The 24,824-nt window shown below is 42.9% G+C and overlaps 4 protein-coding genes across 4 annotated transcripts; 2 read left to right on the forward strand and 2 right to left on the reverse strand.

The window, feature by feature from the left end:
* The first annotated feature begins 8,552 nt into the window (after positions 1 to 8,552).
* LOC9631824 (phosphoglycerate mutase-like protein) lies at positions 8,553 to 10,047 on the forward strand. Its single transcript, XM_024672001.1, has 8 exons — positions 8,553 to 8,835; positions 8,884 to 8,963; positions 9,021 to 9,177; positions 9,231 to 9,305; positions 9,346 to 9,434; positions 9,487 to 9,588; positions 9,635 to 9,670; positions 9,724 to 10,047. The coding sequence occupies exons 1-8, from the start codon at positions 8,554 to 8,556 to the stop codon at positions 9,776 to 9,778; spliced, it is 876 nt and encodes a 291-aa protein (XP_024527769.1). The 5' UTR covers position 8,553; the 3' UTR covers positions 9,779 to 10,047.
* Positions 10,048 to 13,542: 3,495 nt separating this feature from the next.
* On the forward strand, positions 13,543 to 16,390 carry LOC9635024 (trichohyalin). Its single transcript, XM_024671801.1, has 9 exons — positions 13,543 to 13,704; positions 13,807 to 13,953; positions 14,041 to 14,443; positions 14,511 to 15,010; positions 15,076 to 15,206; positions 15,343 to 15,382; positions 15,541 to 15,635; positions 15,719 to 15,953; positions 16,148 to 16,390. Exons 1-9 carry the CDS (start codon positions 13,543 to 13,545, stop codon positions 16,388 to 16,390), a joined length of 1,956 nt encoding a protein of 651 aa, XP_024527569.1.
* A 2,362-nt stretch (positions 16,391 to 18,752) lies between these two features.
* Positions 18,753 to 21,154, reverse strand: LOC9635025 (glucan endo-1,3-beta-D-glucosidase). The gene is made up of 3 exons (XM_002967249.2): positions 20,680 to 21,154; positions 19,160 to 20,599; positions 18,753 to 19,106 (listed from the first exon to the last, which is right to left on the reverse strand). The coding sequence occupies exons 1-3, from the start codon at positions 20,726 to 20,728 to the stop codon at positions 19,075 to 19,077; spliced, it is 1,521 nt and encodes a 506-aa protein (XP_002967295.2). The 5' UTR covers positions 20,729 to 21,154; the 3' UTR covers positions 18,753 to 19,074.
* On the reverse strand, positions 20,786 to 22,004 carry LOC9631825 (pollen-specific leucine-rich repeat extensin-like protein 1). Its single transcript, XM_024671802.1, has 2 exons — positions 21,607 to 22,004; positions 20,786 to 21,053 (listed from the first exon to the last, which is right to left on the reverse strand). Exons 1-2 carry the CDS (start codon positions 22,002 to 22,004, stop codon positions 20,786 to 20,788), a joined length of 666 nt encoding a protein of 221 aa, XP_024527570.1.
* Positions 22,005 to 24,824: the final 2,820 nt, after the last annotated feature.

The following is a 24,824-nucleotide window of genomic DNA, read 5'->3' on the forward strand; positions in this document are numbered from 1 at the left end:
GTTAAGGTAAATTTGGGACATATAAGTATCACCCCAATTGGAAAATGAAAAATTGAACACTTTAAACCATACAACACAACTATGGGTATGCAAGACACAACTGCAATTTGAACATAGACTTGTGAACTTTCTCAACTTTCTATTTTATTCATTACTAGCATCTAATGTCAATGCAACCAATCTGAGTCTGATCTTCAATCTGCCATTCAAGATGATCTTCAACATGGGCAATACACAACACCGTGTTCAAGATGATCCTAGGCAATGCCTAGCATGCTGGCATAACATAAAGCTAGAGAGATATATCCTATGTGGTCAGCCCATCAAAACACCTTCTCCCAGCATTCCAACTATTGACACTTACATGGAGTGATTGGCGCAAAGTTTCTTGTTCCTGATTGTCACACTGAAACAACAAGAAAAAGGAAAATTTCAATTTTCTTGGTCTAAATCTTCAAAGTTCTGGAGTAATTCTAGTGCTGGTCAATTCCAGAAGTAGAAGCATTAGGCAGTGATGCAGTAGCCATAGAAGTGTCGAGCGAAAGATATGTGGCACCATACTCACCCTGAACAATGCTAAGAGTATATGTTATTTGGGAATAGATCTAGAGCAGTATGATGATTTCTCCTGTCCTATGAGTGCAATGTGATTGTCTCAAATTCTTGGACCAATGAGTGTCTTCTCTAATACAAGCTACTGATGACACATGTTGTGATTTGGATTTCACCCACAACACCCAATGAACTTCTTCTCTTCCAGCCAGCCTGGCCATCCAAACATCCACATGACTTTTCCCACAACCATAGATACCAAGACTCTCCTTGGCTTGGGATTGGACGGCTGTGAACCTCTGGCCCTTATCGCTTTATTTTTACAGATTTTGTCATCTTCTTGGGAGTTTTTAATAATTTTAAAGCTTTTAAATTAAAATAATTATCAATATAAAATAGAATTTCCACGTGTGCATATATTTTTATAAAAATTATATTAGTATTTAGAATAAATATATTTACTTTTTATTATATTTTAATTAAATTATTGTTGAAAATTTAGTTTTAATGTTTTAAAATAGTATCTTATGTTTCATAGAGGTAAATATCACAAGCATATTTTCAATACTTTATTTGTATAAAAATATATACTTAAAGATCTTTAAAATATATGCTAAGTGTAAATGCATGTACAGTTTGGTATAAAAATATGGTACAATATAATTAAAAATAAGAATTTATTATGGAAATAAATAATTTTATGACAAAAATTAAAACTCTACAATTATTTTTATTTTAAGAATAATGATGATCTTCATATAATTTATTTATATTTTAAAACTTTTATCATATAAAGAGTTATAAGGTAGATTATTGTCATTCAACTACTTTTATTTGTCATTTATTTGTACCACTGTATCATACATTTTCACTAAATAGAAAAAATATAGTTTTATATCTATTACAAAATTATTAACAAAATGTCTTTGAGTCCCATACAGGTTTTACTAATGGCTTGATACTTAATGTTTTTTGGTATATAAAATATAAAACTAAGTTACAATCATTTTGCATTACCAATTTGGCATCTTCATAGCAATTTTGAAAATTACATAAAGTATTAGATGCCCAAACAACATTATTATTAGAAGAATATAAAATTAAATTTCCATTTTCATGTAACCTTAAAACACATCTAATACCTTTATTAGATGTTTTTGTAGACCATAAGTTTGTATTTTGTGCATATATAATTAAGTTGCAACTAGTATCCAAATATAAATGTGCTTTTCTGTTTAATGATATTAAAAATTGTGATGTCAATAAATACTGATGTGGCATATTATTGTAACCACTTATTAAGGTGTAAGTAAAAATATCACATCCAACACTTTTTGTTGAAGTGATGGTTTTTTGTTTATAATAGCTGGATATAATCTTTATAAAATGTAACACTTGTACAAAATTATGTGGATGATAGTTTCTAACAAAATAGTAAATAATAAAATGTTCAGTTTTTATAATAAAAAATGATGCAGCATATTCCATCATTTCATTAATAGAAACTCGTAAGATTTGAGATAATGAGTTTCTTATAATAGAGCCTGTGAGGGCCAAGTGTACGGCTACGATGCCGTATACTAATATTAGCGTAGTGGATTTTGGTAGCCGTCGGATTGGTTTCAATCCGGACCACTCGCTCCTGTATATAAGCTAGGGTTTTTGGGCTAATTGATATGCACATTTCTGTATTCCCTTTCCATATTCTGAGCACTCACATTGGTGGAGGTGAGGGGCACCTTTGATTGTCCCGGAAGAGTGCTTGGATTTGGGATTTTGGCTTAGATCTAGCTTTTGCATCGTCTAGATCTAGCTTTTTCCATTTCCTTTCTTTTGTTCTTTCTTTTCAGGGTTTTGGTTTAGATCTAGCTTTTTGCATTGTCTAGATCTACCATTTCCTTCTAGCTTTTTGTCACTTCTCTTCTTTTGCTCTTTCTTTTTCGTTCATCTTCATGGCAGATCAACAATCTCCTCCTTTGACTCTAGAGCAGCAGTTGGTACAATTGCTTGATGCTATGCGCTTGCAATTGAACAACCAAACTCAGTTGATGGCGGCGTTTACGGCACGTGGTACAACTCCTCCTGCTCTTGGTGCCAATCCTCGCGTTCGGCCGGAGTTCTTTCGCGGGAATCCTGGGGATGATGTGTACCATTGGTTCGATCACTTCACGGTGATTGCCACATATCATTCTTGGGATGATGCTCGACGGTTGCGTGAGTTTCCCACGTGTCTCCAAGGGACGGCGTTGCAGTGGTACAATGGTTTGAGCGCGGCCACTCGTGGGGATTGGAGTGTTCTCCCGGACGTCTTCAAACGCGCCTTCGGACATGCCGATGATTGTGATGATGCTTTCCAACAATTGCATCGTCTTCGTCAAGGGCCATCGGAGTCGGTGATGCAATTTGGCGTTCGTTTCCGAAGTCTTTTGCTTCGTGCGGAGCCAAATATGTCGGAGCGGATCAAGCTTGGAATGTTGTGGCCAGCACTTCGTCAAGATCTTGTCGGACTTGTGCATGCACTTGCTCCTGCCACCCTTGACGATGCTCTTCGCTTGGCACAACGTTATGAGACGTCGCCTCTTCCACTTCTCGCTGCACGTCCTTCCGCTCCACTTCCTGTGGGTGATGCTCCTGTTCCAATGGAGGTTGATGCTGCTGCTGCTCGAGTCCCAGGACAAGCGCGAGGACGTGGTCGTGGCCGTGATGTTCGTTGTTGGGCGTGTGATGAAGTTGGTCATACTTATCGGCGTTGTCGGCGTTTTCCGGATTGGCGACCTCCATTTCCTGGGTGGAGACCTTGGCGTCAGCAACGTCCCGTTGGTGCTGCTGCAGTGGAAGGTTTGGATACCGAGGTGCATTCGGGAAACAAGGAGTCGCGCGAGTAATGGAGGGACCTTGCGCGAATAAGTTAGTGACCCCTCCATCTTTCTTTCGGGAGTATCATCAAGGGGTTCACTCGGCACCAGTTCATCCAGTGTTTACTTTCCAAGCTCGTTTTTATAACAAGAGGTCTCCTATTCTTCTCTCCGTGTTGGTTGATACAGGTTCGAGTTTATCTTCTATTGCTCGACCTGTTGCCACACGTTGTCGTCTACACTTGCGTCGTGCGGCGGATCCAGTTTTCATTCTTTATGGCAACGGCCGTACACATGCATGTGCACGAGATGAGGCGGACCTGGTTGTGTGTGTGGGCGATCTCGAGCTTGAGTTACAGTCGTTGCGGGTGGTGCCGAGTCAAGCTTTTGACCTCATTCTTGGTATGGATTGGTTGCAGCGCAATCATGCTAAGTGTGACTTTGAGGCTTCTCCCCCTTGTCTTATACTTCCTTATGTTTCAACCATTCCTCTCACTTCCGTACCTCTTCGTCCCTCTACTTCTACCTCTGCTTCCATTACTTTTGTTCCCCCACTGTTTCCTCTTGTGTTTCCATCTTGTTCTGCTCTTCCCTTTTCCGATCCCTCCGATGATCTTTGTGTTGTCAATGTTGACCAGCTCATGAAGGAGTATTCTGATCTCTTTGAATTTGACCTATCGTCTGGGGCCAAGATTGCCACACGTCATCCCATTCCAACCGGGGATGCTCGTCCAATCAAGGTTCCTGTTCGTCGTCGGTCACCCAAGGAGATCAAGATTTTACGTGCAAACGTCAAGGAGATGTTGGCGAAGGGTGTTATTCGGAAGTCGCGGAGTCCTTGGGCATGTGAACCTCATCTTGTGACGAAGCCTGATGGGAGTATTCGTTTCTGCATCGACTATCGTCCGTTAAATGAAGTGACGATCCCGGACGTGTACCCTCTTCCTCACACTGCTGATCTCTTGGATCGTCTGGGGCGAAGTCGTTGGTTCACCAAGCTAGATCTTGCTTCTGGTTATTGGCAAGTACCGATGGCCGAAGAAGATATTCCTAAGACTGCTTTTCGTACACCATTTGGTTTGTACGAGTTCTTGGTGATGCCGTTTGGTTTGAACAATGCTCCGGCAACTTTCCAGCGGATGATGGACGAGGTTCTTTGCGATATGCCGGAGGTGACAGCTGACTTCATTGATGATGTCTTGATCCACTCGGAGGGGACGTGGGAGGAGCACGTTCGTGATGTTTGTAAAGTGTTGGATCGGCTACGCGACGTTGGTTTAAAGCTGAAGCGGTCAAAGTGCGTGTTTGGGTCCAAGGACACAACTTATCTTGGGTACCGTATTTCTCGTGAGGGTTTGCAAGTTGATCCTGACAAACTTGTGGCTGTTCTAAAGTTCCCTACTCCGAAGTGTGTGAATGATGTGCAGCGCTTTTTGGGTAAGGTGCAGTATCTCGGTCGTTTTGTGGATCATCTTTCCGATCGCACTACACCATTGCGAGCGTTGCTGAAGTCATCAACGTCATCTTTCATCTGGTCTCCGGATTGTGAGCGGGCGTTCGTGAATCTCAAAGAGCTATTGACGACTCCTCCGGTTTTGGCATATCCTGACTACACTCGACCTTTTATTTTGCGTGTGGATGCTTCTGACATTGGTCTTGGAGGTGTGTTGATGCAAGAGAGCTCGAGTGTGCCTGGTCAGCGCCATCCCATTGCATACATAAGCCGTACATTACAACCAGCGGAGATGAACTACTCCACGACGGAGAAGGAGTGTTTAGCAGCAGTCTGGGGTTTCGAGAAACTTCATGCATATCTACATGGTTCTCGGACGTTACTTGAAGGTGATCATGCTGCTGTTACTTCATTATTGAAGCGGAAGAACCTGGTTGGTCGTACGGCTCGATGGGCTTTGAAGCTTCAGATATATGATTTCGATGTTGTTCATCGCCCAGGGAGTTCTATGGCTGATGCTGATGCCCTTTCTCGAGCTCCTCTTCCTTCTCCACTCACTTCTCATGTTTCTGACGAACCTGTTGTTCCAGCATCTGTGGATTTTCTAGATGAGGATTCTGTGCCGTCGGCGGTTGCTGTCCTTGACGTTCAGTGTCCACAGGGCGCAGAGCAAGATCTACCCTCTCTTGATGAGGTTCGCGAGGCTCAAAAGATTGAGCCGTGGATTCGAAGGCTTCGAGATGGGTTTGAGAATCCTGCATCACTTGCTGATGACTTGCCTTTCCGGCATTTACATTCTCAATATCGCCTTGAAGATGGCCTTCTTTATTTTGTGGGGACGGATCCTGATGATCATTTACGGCTGGTGGTGCCTTCGGTGTTTATTCCGCGGTTTCTCCATGCCTACCATGATTCTCCTGTTCTAGGTGGGCATATGGGACACCGTCGTGTCACCGAGAAGCTGCGCAGATCTTTCTATTGGCCAGAGATGCGACGTGATATTATCCGGTATGTGCGTAGCTGCGTTTGGTGCCAAGCTCGTAATACTCCTCCTTGTGCTGCGGAAGGACGGTTGGAGTCAATTGCAGTTTCCCGTCCGTTTGAGTTGGTGGCGTTTGATCTTATGGGACCTTTTCCACGATCGACTGCTGGCAATGAGTATGTTATTATTGCTTCTGACTATTTGACTCGTTGGGTGGAAGTTGGTGCTCTTGCTAGCGCCTCTGCAACTGCTGTTGGATACTTCCTCCTCAATCGAGTGGTGTTCCAGCATTCTTGTCCAGAGCGGATTCTTTCGGATAATGGTCCTGCATTTATGGCTGAGGTATTTCATGTTTTGACATCTCGGTTGGGGATACGCCACACTTTTACGAGTGCTTATCATCCACAATCAGACGGTTTGGTGGAACGGCTCGTTCGGACATTCAAAGGGATGATTGCGAAGTATGTGAACTTTCAGCATTCGGATTGGGATGGTTATTTGCCGTCTCTTCGGTATGCCTATGTCACAGGGGTGCAGAGTTCTGTTGGTGCTTCACCATATAAACTTCTATATGGTCATGATCCAATATTACCAACAGAGCTGGGTTTACCTTCGCGATTGCCACGAGCTCCTGATGCTAGGTCATGGGATCAGTATTTGACAAGCATTCTTCCACTTGTCCGAGCAGAGTCTGCCGAACACTTAGGCCGCATACAAGTGGGACAACAACGGCGCTACAACTCCCATCATCGTCCACCTGCGGAGTACAAAGTGGATGATTTGGTGTTAGTCCGTTTTCCCCATCTTACGGTACGTGGTTTGTCTAAGGGGCTCCTTGCGCAGTGGAAAGGACCATATCGGGTGTTGCGGCAAGTTGGACCGCAAGTTTATGAGGTTCGGCATGACGTTCAGCAGGCCGATCCTCCGGAGATTGTGCATGTGCAGCGGTTAAAACGCTTCATACAAAGGGATCAGGAGCAGTTAATACCGTCTACAGATCTGCCGATGCCTCCTCCTGACATTCCTCCAGATCCCGGCCCATCTACAAGAGAACCCTGATGGCCTTCCATTATTCCGAGAGGAGGGGATGATGTGAGGGCCAAGTGTACGGCTACGATGCCGTATACTAATATTAGCGTAGTGGATTTTGGTAGCCGTCGGATTGGTTTCAATCCGGACCACTCGCTCCTGTATATAAGCTAGGGTTTTTGGGCTAATTGATATGCACATTTCTGTATTCCCTTTCCATATTCTGAGCACTCACAAGCCTTGATTTTCATGACCTTCATTATTTATATAACAAATTTGTTGAACTGTGTCTAAAACAAAAAAACCAAATCCAACATAAGTATTTGGATTTGAAATTAAGACATGTCCATGTGCACTTTGTCCTAGAGGAATCATACCATCTGGTATATTGCTAATTCTTGTTGTAATATCAGTTAAAATAGTAATTACTGCTTGTGCACTTAGAGCATTAGTAGTACCAATTTCATATTGAATATCAATACCTTCAGAAAAGCCGATCAATAAAATTAATATAGTAAAAGTAACTTCCATATTTATTTCTTTAATTTATTTTGAATATTTTAATTAATGTAAACTAATATTTATAAATAATTTATACTGGTAAAATTGAAATAATTATATAATTTTATTTAAACAGCTTACAAGGTTTTTTAACTAGCTATAATTTTTTATATTAAAAATAATCTATAGCTATAGCTAAATAAAATAAAAATTTTAGGGATATAGGTTAGAACACTCTCTCTGTATATATATGTATATATGTGTATGTATACAATATATATACATATATATGTATCTATATGTATATGTATGTATATGTATATATATGTATATCATGGAAATCTATACAGATATGGACAACACAAAAGAGCCACATGGAAAATATAAATTCATTGAATTTTGATACCCATAATATAAGTATGAATGACATAATTCAATACCTTTTAGCAATTGGCCATACATGACCTAAAGATAGTTTATAAATCTTATATGATTTCATGATATTCAATTAGGGACCTAAGGATAGTTTATAAATCCCACATGATATTCATTTAGAGATATCTTCAACCAAAAATAACTATAGAGTGGAACATAAACCCTTTGTCACGTGTCTAAGAGTAGTAGAGTAGAATTTAACTTTTTAGGGCCTTAGGCCTCTAAACAAAGAGATAGAGCCAAATTCTCAAGTATTCAACTAAGAAGCAAAAGAATTAAAACATAGAATGACTCTTGAATGTACAATCAATCAAATCTTATTGCAAACTTTGATATAGAAAAAACCCACTTAAATCTCCATGGTATGTAGATCACAATCCACATACCTGCAAAAGGACCATTTAGTAAAGTGGAAGTTAAGCAGCTGGTTTACTGCCACTCAAAGAGGTTTGATTTTCAACAGGTAGTCATGTTTTACCCATTGATATTAAATTATTTTGCATTTTCTTACATTTTTCATTCATAGATGGATAATTTATTGCTAATAACTCTTAGTTTAGTAGTCTTATTCATAAACACCAAATTAATCTTAAACCATTAGATAGGAAAATTTTATAAATTATACACATATTTATAAATTATAAATCCAAGATAATTTTTACAACCTAGGATCCCCTTTAAAATAAAAGACAAAAGTTTAATTTGGATCTCGCGCCAAAAAGGGTTTAGGGTTCTTGAGAGGAAAGATGGAGCCCAAGACGCTGCGATTGCTGCGCCATGGCGAGGCGTTCCACAACGTGGAGGGGGAGATCTTGCTCCAGATTGGGAGCGCGTGGAAGGTACTGTTTGACGGGCGGTGGAGGCGCCTGAGGATCAGCCACATCGTTAGGGCGTTGCGCTGCGTGTGGAATCTCATGTTCTGTAGCATTTTGCTCCAATCTTCTAAAGTCACTACTAGCTCTAACAAGCCGACTACTAGTTACTACGAGCACACTGATGCAAGCCTAACGTCCACTGGCTGGCAGCAAGTAAGTCAAATCTCTCTCGATCTCCTCTGATTTTTTTCTTTCTGCCAGGCTGAGCAGCTTGGCAAGGAACTTGAGAGTTCTGGAGTGAGAGATCGTGTTAGCCTTGTTGTGGTCTCACCCTTAACTCGGTATGATACTTTGTCTTTCCTTTTCTTTGTTTCTTTTGCGATGAGATTTCTGTCCAGGACGTTGCAAACAGCGGCCGGTGTGTTTGGAGGAGGCAATCACTCTGATGTTTCACAACTTCTGATGGTGGATTTCGCTGGAAGGTGTCCTCACCCGGCAATCTCCAGCTCGGGCTCTCCGCCTTTCGTTGCGGTAGAGCTTTGTAGGGAGGAAATGGTAAGATTTCCCTATTGGAGAGGAAGAAAAAATATAATCTTGTGAAACAACAGAGCGTGATGCCTTGCGATCACAGGAGTTCCAGGAGTAAAAACGAGCTTCAATTCCCTGGGATCGATTTCTCTGAGGTAAGCGTAAAATTCAATACTGGCTTACTGTCTGGAGTAGATTGAGCAAGACCAAGACGAGTTGTGGAGGCCTGATGTCAAGGAAACTGAAGAAGAGCTCGGCAGAAGAACTAGAGCTTTCCTCGAATGGTATGAATTCTGTAACTTCTCCTCCTCCTAACTAGTTGGTTTATTGCTGCAGGCTGTCCAATCGTAAAGAGAAGGATATAGCTGTGGTCTCTCACGGAGGATTTCTGGTCAATTTGCTCACTAAGTTTGGCGACAAGAACGTCAACACTACAAGGTGACGAGGTTTTTCTCTTCTAAAACTCACCCGAGTCCGTGTGCAGGTACGCAAATTGTGAGCTACGTAGCGTGGAGTTTCGGTGAGTGTTTTCTAAACAAGTTTATGGGATATTTGATCCATGATTCGATGCAGCAAGGTTCTCACCCAGTCGGGAAGCGGATACACGTTTGAACTCTCTCCGACCTGATAGAGGCTTGAGCATTGTCATGTTTAGAAGAGCTTCAGCTGCAGTCTTTCTCAGCTAAATTAGCAGCCCCGTTTGGCCATATTGTCAAGCAGATCTCCAGCTCCATCTTCAAGCAGAGGCCGTGAATGAGCCTGGTATGTGATCGCGTTGGGAGGAGTACACAGTTTATTAGAGAAGCCAGTCCTTGCAATCCAGAATCCAGTGACGTGCTGCGCGTACGGCAGGAACAACATCTCAATAGATTGGCCGAGAGTTTATGTAGTGTGCGAGACATTAGGTCCTTTTTACCCGAGGCTTCAGATACTGGCGAGCAACAGAGCACTGAGCACCGTTCCTTGCAAAGTCCTCAATAGCCTGGAGGGACAGCGTTAATGTTTGAGAAGCTTGATTGATGCATAGATAAATGAGTAAATGTTTTGCCAACCTTTGAACACATCTTTTGTACTGGATGTTTAGTTTATAAAAGGTTAATTTAATTAAAATTTTTACTTTATTAATTAATAGTTGGACTTTATGATAATATATTGTATTAATATATTTTTACTAGCACAAGTTGCATAAAAAAGAAAAGTTAAATTTTTAAATTGTATTATTTAGTATTTTAAATGTACAATAACTTTAAAACCGTAAACAACTATTTTTAATAAATTTTTAAATAGATATAACTTTAAATTTTTTTTGCGTAGGATCTTTGCTGTGCGTACAGTGTCTGTCGACCGCATTCACGATCGCCAGGCACACCATATTATATGTGCCCATCAACATTGATTTAAATAACTTTAAGTTATTTGAAAAAGACAGCTTTGAAAAAAACTTTTCAATGTATTAAATTATATTTTTACAATTTTTTAAAAAATATCAATTTTTATTATAGTATATAAATATTTTATAAATATAATAAATATTTTCATTAGATATATTTTTTATTAAAGTTACTTCCTAAAACTTTTAATCTTTATGCACTATAGAAGTGTAGAAAAATATATCAATTTTACATTGATAATATATGTTTTTAGTGTTTATTAATGCCTATATAACTTAAAGTAATAGTAAGCATATGTATAGACATTTCAAGGCTAAATTAATACTATTATTTCTAATAATATTATATATTCATTTTTTTTATTCAATAGTAAACCCACTTGTTTGTCATAACCCTTAATTAATCTATTGCTAAAGGTAAGGTTATAGAAATGCTGAAGGTAAATTTACAAAAGTGCTGGAGGAAGTTATATATTGCTTCAATAATCATTATTCAACACAACTTTACTTAAAGAAATAATCTTAAAATACCAAATTCTTTTAAAGATCTATCAAACAACTAAAATAAAATTTGAATACAAGCAAGGTTTATTGCTATTGTTGTAATGTCTATTGACTTATAAACTCTTTAATACTTTTAGTATTATTCAAACCTATGTATTTAAGACCTTTAGTTGATTGAAAAAAGGGGTACATTTTTATTTATGAGCTCTTTTCTTTTATATTTAAATCCCAATATTTCTTAAATCATTTATTTTTGTTTGCTTACAATCTACTACACTTCCTACAAGTGCACACCCTCATAAAATGAAGCTAAAAATTACAACTCTCCCAAAAGTTTTACTCTCTTTACCCTATCCTTAGTAAGAGGAAATGAAATTATTAGATATCAATTTCAATATATAATGTGATTCCTCTATCCTTGATAATATAATTTCCTTTTAATACTACTCAAAACCTATTTAAAACCTTTAATCATTTAGATAATAAGTGCATTTTTCACTATCCCTATATTTGAACTCCAAATGACTATCTCTCAAACCAATATTTTTAATTTCTTATAATGCTCTTTGAATATTTTGTGGTTAATTGACAAGACTTAACCACTAATAGATCTTATTATTTAATGCTACAATCCAATGGGCAAATTTAAGATTAGAGACCACTGTGGTTTATGTAGAATGTTTACTATCATTGATCTTCTTTCTTGGCTTAGATAATCCATTCAGAAATAGCTACTTGTTGTGAATTGATCCAATACACTAGTAGGAAAGTGAGCATCTCATAGAGGTGGCCACTTATGAGTTATATATAGTATCTAAAGCAGCTGAAGAATGAGTGCCAAAGTTCAACCCTGACCTTCCTATGAAATTTATTGCAATAAATGTGGTATCTGATCTCACAACTAATGTTTTCACTTGAAAAATTCAATTCTTTAATAGGAATAACTTTATACATAAAACAAGGTTTATTAAACACCACAAAGCACCACCATCTCCTCAGTAAACTTGGTAGAAAGGTTAAGGTTAGCTTTGAGCACTTTCTCTTTTACTACTTTAGTTGTTATAAAGGGGTCTCCTTATGAGGGGCTGCCCCCTCTATGAATAATATCATCTACCTATGTTACCACCTCCCTACAAGGGATCACCTTCTTTATGAGGGGCTGCCCCCTCAAGTGAGAATAGAATTATTAACTTCCATAGATCAGATGTTACAAAGCTTACTTAACAATATAACTTCCACAAAATAACATGAAATATAACATTCACCTGGATTATATACTACTTCAGTGGCCTCTTTTCACACTCAAGCATGTGGGATAGGGTAAGCTCAGTCAGAAACCTAATCACACTGACCAAGGACCTCCATCTCCTCATTCTTGGAGTGCCCACTTCTAGTACACACACATGGTGGACCTCTTCTAGCACTCGGGCCTAAAGACTGACCATTTGCTTGCCAACTTGAGCAACCCTGTAAGTTGGTGCTGTTGGCAATGACCCTTGCCACCTGCAATGCAATACAACACCACGGTCTCGTTCTCGAGATTGAAATGATGAATGTGAAATGATGAATGGAGTTCTAATTCTTTTTTTACCTCTTATAAAAGATTCTAGAGGTGATGCTAAAACCTTCAACAGGAGCAGCACAGGTGATAGGAAATGTCACACACTAAACAATTAGCAAGCAAGGCATGGAGCATTATAGTTGCCAAGGCAGCAACTAGTAGAGAAATCTGTCATTGAGAATAAAAATTAATGTAATAGATCTCAGAAAAATTGGGTATGCTTTAGTTGGGAGCACAGCAAAAGTAGAGCCACAGTCAATATTAGCACCAATGCTATGTCTTATGCTTCTCAATTGGGCGTAACAATACTATAACTATAATATGTATTTCTGCCTAAAAGAATTTTTGAGTTCACAATAAATGCCAAGCAAGTTGACACTAGCTATCCATGTTGAGTATAAACTAACAACAATAAGTCATGCTGGCTTTTGAACAGGGATGAGAAATGAGAAAACCATCCCTTTTTACACCCTGCCCCCATCTTTTGTGTTTGTGCTGCCCAGCTCTCAGAAATGTTGATTGCACACTTGAATGATCTATACAGAAATGAGTGATTCCAATTTAGGTTTTGCAAGCCTAGATACTAAAATCTCATCAATTGAATTTCTTTTGTCTTTCAAACTTTTTTGTGGCTAGATCCAGACATTCATAAGCACAATTCCAGCCAAAGTGTCTTGTAGCATTGTAGGAGGTAATTGATTTTATAATGTTTAATCTATTGGGATTTTGTAGCTATATAGATGGCTTCTGGGATCTGATAGTTTTCTACATGTTTATAATTACTTCCTCAAACACAACAATTTCTATTTTGATACTATTCCAACTTAATTTTTAAAAAACTATGAAGTGTTTGCTGGGCAATTGTTAATTTATACATTAATGTGAAATAGATTTAGTAAGGGTTAGGGCATTAAAGGCAATTTGCAAAGGGCAAGCTATGGCGCGAACAGAGCAGGAGCGCTGTGGATGCGTCACAGGTTTGTGGTCTCTCTTTCGACCGAAAAAGGCGCACAAGGGCGACAACAAGGTCCAAGCTCAGGCAGTCTCGGGAGAAGCCATGGACGCGGCCGCCTTGAAGTTGAAGGAACTCAGGCGCGAGGTGAAAATCGTCTTAGAAGCGATACGACAGGAGCAAGGGCACAAGGAGCCGATCAAGCCGATAAGGCTGGAACAAGAGGAGGACAAGCACCAGGACGAAGAGGAGAATCAAGAGAAGAAAGCCAAGCAGTTGAAGGAGGAGGATCCGATGAAGCCGACGAAGCCGATCAAGCTGGAACAAGAGGAGAACAACAAGGAGAATCAAGAGAAGAAACTGAAGAAGGAGGAGCAAGAAAAGAAAGCCGAGCAGGTGAACGAGGAGGAGAAAGAAGCCGATCAGATGAAGCCGATGAAGCTGGAACAAGAGGAGGAAAACGAAGCCGAGAAGCAGCTGAAGGAGGAGGAGCAAGAGAAGAAAGCTGAGCAGCTGAACGAGGAGGAGCAAGAGAAGCCGAACGAGGAGGAGAAAGAAGCCGATCAGACGAAGGAACTCAGGCGCGAGGTGAAACAGGAGCAAGGTCACAAGGAGCAGTCGCAGCTGGAACGAGAGGAGAAGAATCAGCCGAATCAGCCGATCAAGCCAATCAAGCCGATGAAGCAAGAGCTGGAACAGGAGGAGCAGCAGCGGATGAAGCCGATGCAGCAGCAGTTGGAACAAGAGGAGGAGCAGACGATCAAGCCGATCAAGCAGCCGCTGGAACGAGAAGAGGATCAGATGAAGCAGCAGAAGAATGACAAGCCCAAGCAGGAGGAACAGCGACCCAAGCCAATTCGACTGCCAGCCGGAGGTCGTCGTCCAGGTATGGTTCCTTTTGCTTCTCGCATTCTTCTTCTACTGTGACTCACGATGGACTTCTGGATTTGCAGGTTCCAGGCCAAAGATGGTTCGCTTCTCTTCCTCAGCGGAGGACATTCTTCCCGACGGCACCCGACGGCGGAGTGAAACCCATCTTAGCGATGGCCGAGGGGGATATGTTGAGTTCGCATATCTCGAAGCTTTCCACAAGGCAAACCGGTGGCTAAACCAGAGGGGGAAAACCGAGAAGAAGATCCGCAGCTTGGAAGAGGAAAAGTACGAGGAAACGGAAGAGGAAGACGAGGAAAAGTCTTGGAGTGTTAGCGCGCTCCGGATTCTGATCAGACTCACCGAGCAGCTTTACGAGGAGCTCAACGGCAAATCCAGCGACCGAGAGAGGATCAAGCGAGCGCGGAAGATGATGAGGCTCCAGAAAATGCTGGATAGGATCCCGAGTGAGAGGAAACCCTGGAAGAAGCTTCAGTCCGGCGAGGTGGTCTTCGTGAAGGTGGCAAAAGAACTATATGATCGTGCGGGGAGAGATTTTGTTGCCGAATTCAAGAGGAGACAGGTAAGTTTGATATATCTTCCAGATTCCAGATGGCCGTTTGCTAATAACTTCCGTGTTTGTTGTAGAGAGCTGGAGTGAACGATGAGTGTTTGTTTTGTCGGAACCATGATGGCGAGAAGATGATCGGCCAGGATGCAGTCTCACCGAGGGATCAAGACGACATTGCTGCAAGGAAACTCACAAAGCGAGAAGACCGGCGAGGATGCAGCTTGCGAACTCTGATCAAAGCTCTCTAGTCAAGCAGCTGAGGCTGGTGTTCAGCTTACTGCAAAGACTATTAAGGGGGACTACACTCTACAGTGTCTGGAACAAGGAGGTTTCTATTTTATCAGCTTTCCAGTCGACGGAGATGAGACAGGAGCTACTGCTGCGGTATAATGTTCACAGCTTGAAGGAATAGTAGCAAGGGAAAGACTGCAACGAGATGGTGATAGCGAGAATATGATATAGCTGAAGCTGCTCGTGACGTTGGGGGTATTCGGATTCACAGAGAAGACAGACTACGTTGGACGTTCTCTGTCATCTGGTAGAGCTATCTAGTTGACGGAGACTTTGAAAACGGGTCAGGGCTGTCCAGGAATGCTCGTACAGCTGCTCGGGTGAAAGTATCAGGAAAGAACTCTGTGTCAGATTGCTGCAAGGGACTCAAGAAGGATGATGATGGCAAGGAGATTAACTGAAAAACGGCTGCTGTTTGCCTGCGTTTAGTCTGGTATCTGCTGGAGCGAACTCTAAGACGACTAGGCCCTGGGTTTACCTGAAAAGAGAACACGAACAAACTGTTCTAAGCACGTCGAAGAAACGAGAAATGAAGTTACGAGCTCGAGAAGTTGGCTGCAAGGATTGGTCAACTCGAGGCCAGTGCTCGGACTCTAGCATCGGAGAAGCCAACTCTCGAGAGTCAAATCCGGAAGTTGGAGCTGCGAGCCAAATCTCCAAGAAAGTTGAGCAGCACAGGAGCAGGCCACTAAAGCTAGAGACTAGCTAAGTCAAGAGAAGATCAACCTTCTCGAGGACTCGACTCCAAAGTTTCGTAGCTGTCCGAGATGCAAAAGTGGCGGGTGACGACCGTGTCTCGGGGCTCCAGGCGGAGAAGTCCATCACACTTTGGCGAACTTCGGCGTCTAAACATGCCAGAGACCAGCCTCCACACAATGGATCAAGTTGGGCCACACTCTACAGTGTCTGGAGCAAGGAGGGATCTATCTTATCGGCTTTCCAGTGGACGGAGATGATTCAGGAGCGCCTGCTGCGGTAAGGCTGTCCATGATAGTAGCGAGGAACAACAGAAACCAGTGTCAGATGGCTGCAAGATGGCAAGAAGACGATATAGCTGAAGCTGCTCGTGACCGGGGTTTCGGATGGCTGCGGAGACTATAAGACAGACTACGCTAGACGTTCTCTGTCATCTGGTGGAATGAGGGAAGTGTTTGGACAGGAGTTCCCAGGGGATAATGGCTGACGGAGTCGAATCCGCTGCACGAGGTAGAACTCGGCGAGGAGCACGTCGAGAAGAGGCGAGCCTGGAGAAGCAAGTAACTGGCAGCTGATGGAGAGGACCACGGGGCTTGAGACGCTCGAGGAGAGAGAGACGTGCCGGATGCAAAGCAAAACTTTGGGGAGACTGAACGAGGAGCTCTGAAGGATGAAGAAGACAAGCCGAGGAGAACCGATAAGAGAGCACATGGAGCGCCGAGCTCCAGAGGTTTGACGGATCAGATGGACGCTACATGCGACAAGAAGGAGCATAGGAAGGTGTGTTTTTGCGTGCTTCCGCTCGAGCTTCTCAGCACGATCAAGGCCTGAAGTGGCGGAAGCATTCCCTAACTGTCAGAGGTTCTAAGCACGTCGAAGAAACGAGAACGGAAGTTCGAGAAGTCTCGAGAGTCAAATCCAGAACAGAGGTGCAAGCCAAGTATATTGAAATCTCTGACAGCTCGAGCAGCACAGGGAAGCAGTAGCAAGCCTCCAAAGCGCGAGAGACCATTCTCCACACTCTTCTAAGTCAAGAGAAGATCAACCTCTTCGAGGAGATTTTCGGAGCTGTCCGAGACGGTGGCCGAGATGAAGCAGCTGAAGCTGTTGAAAGTGGCGGTGGACGACCGTGTCTCGGAGCAGTCGGCCAGCCGGGCTCTGGAAGTGGAGCAGAGTCCATCAAACGTCGGCGTGAGAACAGCGAGATGAACGAGAAGATGAGATGCCGAGACGGATCAAGACAAATCTCTCTAGTTGACGGAAACGGGAGGAGAGCTTCAATGCTGTCCAGGATCGCTCTTACAGGTGCTTGGATGATAGAAGATGATGATGGCAAGATGATCTCGAACTCGAAGAAGCTGCTTGTGGCGGTGGAGCCAGAGGTTCGGATTCACAAAGACAGGAGGCCGTCTCTTCGAGACTAAATAAATAAAACATCTCAGAGACTACGCTAAGGAGCTGCTTATTCTGGTCAATTTGTGAGTATAACATTGAGAGATTATGTTTCTTTTCTATTTGGAAAATAGTCTGACTGCCAACTTGGTCCAGATCATAGGAGGCTGCCAGAAGAATATGTAAATGAGGGTGGAACAGGACTTGAAGCAGCGAAGCGTCAGAGATCATAAGAATCGAGCAAGTTGGAATGGAAAAGTGTAAGATGGTTTTAAAACTTGGAGACAAAGGGAGCAGGCTGAAACAGCTAAGATCAAGCAGCAAAGATTGAGCAGCTTAAAGACGAAAAATTTCTTAAACCAAGCAGGGGCAGCAGCTTGAAAAATCGAAGTTTTAAGTTCGCCCAGCAGCAGCTTCAAAAAGCAAAGAGGAAGCAAGAGCAGCAGAATAGTTCAGACTCGTGATAGCTTTTTTTCATATCCATTTTCTTTGATTTAGCTGTAAAAACGATGATTTAACGTTCAAATTTATAATGTTTCAATCTCCGAAAGGTCCGAGATCCGACTTTGATCCTAGCTAAAAGAACAAAACCTGCATTAAGTTGCAGTTTTTCTACTTTCAAAGACACAGTGTATGTAGTCTCTTGCGGGGCTTCTTCCGTATTCTCCAACAGAAGAAGATCCATCAATGTGTCCTCGTTGTAGCTACAGGAGTTCTTAGTGTGTGTATAGTTGCATAATGGATCCGAGCACGGGAAAGGTTGGCGAAGTAAAGGGATTCTGTAATGATCAACAAAGGAGGCTGGTCAATCGAAGAACATATGTATAGGATCAGCAATTAAAACTCACAAACATGCAGGAGCAAGCTTGGCAACAAACTGTTAATGTACACACTAAAAACTTGAGAACTACATACGATGACTTTGGGCAAATCTCCACTGTGAGAAATATAAAACTGCACTTCTTCTAAAGTCACCGTTCTTAAATGGACCGTCGAAAACTCTCGAGCTCCCTCGAAAGCCTCAGCAATTTGAGCCGCTGTAAAGCCTAGTGGGGTTCTACCTAGGGTCGCAATCTGTGCTCGCAGAATTTTTTAACTTCCGTAAGAGAATGTCTAGTATTAAAAAATAAAACTACAGTGCCCTTTATTCCTTGATTCTTTCCTCTGTGCAGTACATGCTTGCAAGCCTGCCAAATCCATGGGCAAGCCTGAGTCGGGGTGCGCTCGTTGCCATCTCTCGCGTAAGCAAGCTTCCATGGGAGTCCAAACACACTGGCATTGATGTAGTAGGCGTCTAGATGTAACTCACCAAGTCGTCCATCTTGAAGTAGATTCTCTTTACTACGCTGGAAACTGAAATGGCGGCCGTGATCCGTCTTTTCAGCAATGTTCTTTTGAAGTTCAAAGGTTAAAGAATGAACTAGTAGTCCTGTAGGAATGGCAGCTCACACTAAAAAGAACTGAAACTTCTTGGTTTTTCCAAACACAGGTCATTTCAGGCGAGGATTCGGCTTGCATGCAGAGCAAGTCGTCTTTCCACGTTCTGCGCAAAGAATGAGGGAAATGGAAGGCAGAAAGGAATGGATCTCCATGAATGCCGCGTCTGGAACAAAGCGCCTCGCGAAATCTTCACTGCATGAGACGAGCTTCCTAGCGCGCTTTCCATTTAAATGAGGTGAAATTATGTGTTTTAGGGTTTATGTGGAGAGGTACCGGCAAGATCCATAGCCTGCATTGCCACGAGGTTAGCCATCGATCAATCGGGATAGGGTTTTCTCTTACTTGGATCGGTGATGGTGATCATGGCCGTGTCCTGGAAGTAGCAGTTCCACGAATTCCTCCCCATTTTCTGGAAGTAGCTATTGTAGACGAACGAGGCGTGCGAGAAGGCGATCTGGGGATCGAAGCAGCTCCCATTGCTCTGGATCGGCGAGCAATCGATCCCTCCCTCGGCGCAGGCAAAGGTTATCCCCTTCTCCAGAGCGGCGGCGTCGGCGCCGGGCTTGGCAATGCACCACTGCCGGACGCTGCTGGCCGAGGATCGATACATCTTCTGGTGGTGGTGGTGGTGCCGCGGGGGATTGATCGATCTCTTCTTCCTCCCCTTGCTCTTACTGGCGGCGCCGCTGGTACCACTGCCATTGCTGCCACTGTGAAGGACGTCGGAGCTATAGACGGGGCTCCCGTTGGGCTGGAAGAGGCCGAAGTTCCTCTCGGACTTGGGGCCGGGCTTTTGGTCCTCGTTGAAGAGCGCGAAGATATAGACCTCGGTGGGAGAGCTCGGCCTCACCGGGGTGGTGCCCGAGGTGGAAGTTACGTGCTTGACGAGGTTCCGGATGTACTCTCGGGCATTCTCCACGCTAGCGCCGGTCTCCGAGTCGTCACCACTGGATGGCCAGCCGGTCTCGGACACGAGAAGAGGTATGCGGTCGAAGCCCAGTGACTGCATGGCGAAGTGGACGGCGTCGAGCTGGGCGTCAAACATGTTAGCGTAGCTCAGGCCCGACATGGGATCCAGTTCGCCTTTGGTGGAGCGGAAGAGCACGAAGTCGAGTGAGACCGACTTTGGGCTGGTCGAGTAGGCAAAGAAGGGGTAGACGTTGATCATGAAGGGATTGCCGGTGTCGTTGAGGAACTGGAGGAGCGGTGGCATGAGGGAGGCTCTGGTGGTGTCCGAGAAGGAGCCGTTTGATGGAGGGAAGGAGGAGCTGAGGACGGACATGGCGTGGGGCGTGGAGACTTTGATCCGTTTGTGGAGCTTGAGCTTCTCGAGGGCCGAATAGACGTTCTTCATGGCCGGGAGGAGGTTGGCCTTGAGCGCTCCATCGGTCTGCGAGAAGACTTCGTTGCCGACGGCGATGTGGGTGATGTTGGTGGCGGGATAGAAGCTGGCGACGGAGCTTGTGAGCCAGTTGAGAGCCTTGGATTGGTCCGAGGCGAGATCGGAGAGCATGTAGTTTGGAGCGGAGACGACGAGCGAGAAGTCTGTGTTGGAGAAGGCGCTTAGAACCGATGGCTCCGCATCGAAGAGCTTGACTTTGCGGATATCGGTTGCGGATGTGAGGAGCTGGAGGACTTGGTTTGGCGGGGGGAGGTTGTCGGCAATCCGGCCATAGTTGACACCGACTTTGGATTCAAACAGGGAGCTCGAGGGAGACTTTTTGTTGCTGCTGGAAGGTCCTTCGTCATGCGTCTTTTTCCTCGATCGGCATTCGACTTCTCCTGGCAAGTACAAACAATCTCGTAAGTATTCTTTCCTTTCTGGAGTTCTAAAACTTCATCTTTTACAGGTGAGGCAATACCTGAAGTGGTGAGAAGCAGGACCAGGAAGAACACAAACGAAGCAAGCATTGTTGCTGGCCTTCCTGTGCATGGAGCGTAGGAGAGAAGAGGTGCGTGTTTGCGATTTTATACCAGGAGCTCGCCATTAAATCCCGCAGGAGAGGTGCTCGGAGTGAGAGCTCCAACGAGCAGCTCGTATGCTTGCGAGTTTTTAAGAGCGCTTGTGGAAAAAGCGGGTGCTTGCGAAGGCTTTTTGCGAGATTGCGATGCCAAGATTGATGCCATCGTCGAGCAGGGTGGAGTGAGCAACAAAAGCGTTGCAATCTGGCCGGCCAGGCATTGATCGACCGAGCAGCCACGCTTTTTGGTCTTCCGGAAGTCGGCCTTAATGACTCTGGTGAAACCTCGTGGGAAAGGAATAACGTGAGACGAGCTTTCTTGTCAAATAAGAACGTATTACGTAACTTCCTCTTGTAGGAACTGTGTCAACGAGAATTCTCCTCCATATTTGCATAGATGGAGATTGTCACTCTGTTTTTACATCTTGTGGTTCTAATCTCAGGTGAGCGAGCAATTATGTGGCGAATTCGGTGTTCGTGAATCTACTTCCGAGCTCAGTGTTTGACTCAAATTTCTATATAAGTTTCTGTCATCATCTTTGTAGAATATCAGATAAAAATCATAAGCTCTCAAGTTCTGTGCAAAACTACTTATGTTCAATTTATCTTTGTTTATAAGTTGCCAAAGATAGAAATTCATTTTTTAACTAATTCTGGTGGTGGAGATTGGTACCAGTAGATTGGTGGCGATGGTGGAGGTGGGGATTTCACATGGTGGTGATGGGGTGGTGGCGGCGGTGGTGGTGGGCATTTGTATTCATATGCTGGTGGTGGTGGAGACTCGTATTTATACAGTGGCAATGGAGGTGAATACAGTGAGATTTGTACTCGTATGGAGCTGGCGGTGGTGGAGATTTCTCACATTTTGGTGGTGGTGGTGGTGGTGGTGGAGACTTGTACTGGTAAGGAGGTGGTGGTGGAGATTTGTGATGGTGAGGAGGTGGTGGCAATTCAACCGGTGGAGGTGGTGATTCAACCGGTGGTGTTGGCAATTCCATCGGTGGTGGTGGGGATTTGTAGCAGTAAGGAGGTGCATTAGGAGGGCACAAACGATTTGGAAACCACCAGGGCCTTCTCAGCGATGGCCTCCAACAGAAGAAATCGATTGTGCTCTTGGAAATTCCAAAGCCAAAGTTCTTGGCGTCTCCAAAACTCCCTGCATTTCGATCCAAAACCTCCTGAGATCCATCACATGTGACAGTATAAACCAGGAGGAGCAAAAGCATGTCTTGGAACCCACTGCTTTCAAAATAGTCATGCTTTAGAAATTGATGGCTGCTATGTAAAATCTTGTTTTTGATTTTATTATATTGATTTTCACATTATCCTTCACAATCTATTACTACTAAGACATGGAGATTAACACACATTATTGTGGCATCAAAATTTTCTTGTAAATAAGACAACCTATACAAAGTAATCACATGGCTTAGCTTTTTTAGGTAGGGCTGGCCTAATTTATAGATAATATGTACAGGGAATCTACTCAATAAAATTGCTAAATTCCTAGATGAGCAACACACAATGGATAAAATATTACATTTTATATTAAAATTTAAGCACATTTGAAATTAATTTATTGTTAAGGGGTGTGAGTGCTTGGAATATGTAAAGGGAATACAAAAAATGTGCATATCAATTAGCCCAAAAACTTTAGCTTATATACAGGAATGAGTGGTCCGGATTGAAACCAATCCAACGGCTACCAAAATCCCACTACACTAATATTAATATACAGCATCATAACTATACACTTGGCCCTCACATCATTCCCTCCTTTCGGAATAATGAAAGACTATCAGGGTTCTCTTGTAGATGGGTTGGGATCTAGAGGAACATCAGAAGGAGGCATTAGCGGATCTGTAGATGGTATTATCTACTCTTGATCCCTTTATATAAAGCATTTCAAGATTGGCTTGTTAGACATGCCGAACCTCATAAACTTGTGGTCCAACTTGCTGCAACACCCGATACGATCCTTTCCACTGAGTAAGGAGCCTTTTAGATAAACTACATACTGTAAGATGGGGAAAACGGATTAACACTAAGTCATCCACTTTGTATTTCGCAAGTGGATGATGATGGGAGTTGTAATGCTGTTGTTGTCCCAGTTGTATGCAACCTAAGTGTTCAGCAGACTCTAGTTAGACAAATGGAAGAATGCTTGTTAAATACTAATCCCACAACCTAGCATTGGCAGCTCATGGCAATTGCGAAAGTAAACCCAACTCCATTGGTAATATTGGATCATGACCATATAGGAGTTTATATGGTGAAGCACTAACAAAACTCTACACCCCTATGACATATGTATACCGAAGAAATGGCAAATAACAATCTCAATCCGAATGCTAAAAGTTCATATACTTCGCAATCATCCCTTTGAACATTTGAACAAGCCGTTCCATTAAATCGTTTGATTGTGGATGATAAGCACTCGTGAAAGTGTGACGTATCCCCAACCGAGACATCAAAACATGAAATGCCTCGGCCATAAATGTGGGACCATTATCCGAAAGAATCTGCTTCGAACAAGAATGTTGAAACACCACTTGATTGAGGAGAAAATATCCAACAACAATTGTAAAGGCACTAACAAGAGCACCAACTTCCACCGAACGAGTCAAATAGTCAGAAGCAATAATAATATACTCATTGTTAGTAATCGATTATGGAAAAGGTCTCATAAGATTAAATGCCATCAACTCAAATGGATGAGAAATTGCAATTGACTCCAACTGTCTTTCTGTAGCATGAGGGGGAGTACTACAAGTTTGGCACCAAACACAACTACACACATACCAGATAACATCACGTCGCATTTCCGGCCAATAGAAAGACCTGTGCAGCTTCTCGGTCACATGATGATGTCCCATATGCCCGCCTAGAACAGGAGAATTATGGTAGGCATAGAGAAACCATGGAATAAAGATAGAAGGCACCACCAGTTGTAAATGATCATCAGGATCCGTCCCCACAAAATAAAGAAGGCCATTTTCAAGGTGATACTGAGAATGTAAATGCCGGAATGGCAAGTAATTAGCAAGTGATACAAGATTCTCAAACCCATCTTGAAGCCTTCGTATCCATAGCTCAAGTTTTTGAGCCTTGCAAACCTCATCAAAAGAAGATAGATTCTACTCTACACCTTGTAGACACTGAACATCGAGTACAGCAACCGCTGATAGCACATAATCCTCATCTAGAAAATCCACAAATGCTGGAATAACAGACTTGTTAGAAATATGAGAAGAGAGTGGAGAAGGAAGAGGAGCTCAAGAAAGGGCATTAGCATCAGCCATAGAACTCCAAGGGTGATGAACAACATCAAAATCATATATCTAAAGTTTCAAAGCCCACCGAGCAGTACGATTAACCAGGTTCTTTTGGTTCAATAATAAAGTAACGGTAGCATGATCATCTTCAAGTAATGTTCAAGAACCATGTAAATATGTATGAAGTTTCTTGAAACCCCAAATTGCTGCTAAACACTCTTTCTTTGTCGTGGAGTAATTTACCTTTACTGGTTGTAACGTACGGCTTATATATGCAATGGGATGACATTGACTAGGCACATTCAGGCTTTTCTTGCATCAACACACCTCCAAGACCAATATCAGAAGCATCCACGTGTAAAATAAAAAGTCGAGTGTAATTAGGATATGCCAAAACCGGAGGAGTTATCAATAACTCTTTGAGATCCACAAACGCCCACTCACAATCTGGAGACCAAATGAAAGATGACGTTGATGACTTCAACAACTATTGCATCGAAGCAGTGCGATCAGAAAGATAATCCACAAAATGATCGAGATACTGCACCTTGCCCAGGAAGCGCTGTACATCATTCACACACTTCAGAATAGAGAACTTTAGAACAACTACAAGTTTGTTAAAATCAACTTGCAAACCCTCACGAGAAATATAGTACCCAAGATAAGTTGTGTCTTTAGACTCAAACACGCACTTCAACCACTTCAACTTTAAATCAATGTCTTGTAGCCGATCCAACACTTTACAAACATCACGAATATGCTCCTCCTATG

This window comes from Selaginella moellendorffii, unplaced genomic scaffold (assembly GCF_000143415.4).
Source record: "Selaginella moellendorffii unplaced genomic scaffold, v1.0 SELMOscaffold_8, whole genome shotgun sequence".
Classification (NCBI taxonomy): Eukaryota; Viridiplantae; Streptophyta; class Lycopodiopsida; order Selaginellales; family Selaginellaceae; genus Selaginella; species Selaginella moellendorffii.

What these genes read in the sequence shown, in the direction of transcription:
- LOC9631824 (XM_024672001.1), top strand. Translation starts at nt 8,554, where the DNA reads ATGGAGCCCAAGACGCTGCGATTGCTGCGCCATGGCGAGGCGTTCCAC. An exon ending in AAGAACGTCAACACTACAAG is followed by an intron (nt 9,589 to 9,634) that starts GTGACGAGGTTT and finishes GTCCGTGTGCAG; the next exon opens with GTACGCAAATTGTGAGCTAC. An exon ending in CTACGTAGCGTGGAGTTTCG is followed by an intron (nt 9,671 to 9,723) that starts GTGAGTGTTTTC and finishes GATTCGATGCAG; the next exon opens with CAAGGTTCTCACCCAGTCGG.
- LOC9631825 (XM_024671802.1), bottom strand. Translation starts at nt 22,004, where the DNA reads ATGCTTTTGCTCCTCCTGGTTTATACTGTCACATGTGATGGATCTCAG. An exon ending in CCACCGCCAGCTCCATACGA is followed by an intron (nt 21,054 to 21,606) that starts GTACAAATCTCA and finishes AGGTTTCACCAG; the next exon opens with AGTCATTAAGGCCGACTTCC.
- LOC9635024 (XM_024671801.1), top strand. Translation starts at nt 13,543, where the DNA reads ATGGCGCGAACAGAGCAGGAGCGCTGTGGATGCGTCACAGGTTTGTGG. An exon ending in AGCCGGAGGTCGTCGTCCAG is followed by an intron (nt 14,444 to 14,510) that starts GTATGGTTCCTT and finishes CTGGATTTGCAG; the next exon opens with GTTCCAGGCCAAAGATGGTT. An exon ending in CGAGCCAAATCTCCAAGAAA is followed by an intron (nt 15,954 to 16,147) that starts GTTGAGCAGCAC and finishes TAAACATGCCAG; the next exon opens with AGACCAGCCTCCACACAATG.
- LOC9635025 (XM_002967249.2), bottom strand. Translation starts at nt 20,728, where the DNA reads ATGCTTGCTTCGTTTGTGTTCTTCCTGGTCCTGCTTCTCACCACTTCA. An exon ending in CCTGCTTCTCACCACTTCAG is followed by an intron (nt 20,600 to 20,679) that starts GTATTGCCTCAC and finishes TGTACTTGCCAG; the next exon opens with GAGAAGTCGAATGCCGATCG. An exon ending in GATCACCATCACCGATCCAA is followed by an intron (nt 19,107 to 19,159) that starts GTAAGAGAAAAC and finishes GTGGCAATGCAG; the next exon opens with GCTATGGATCTTGCCGGTAC.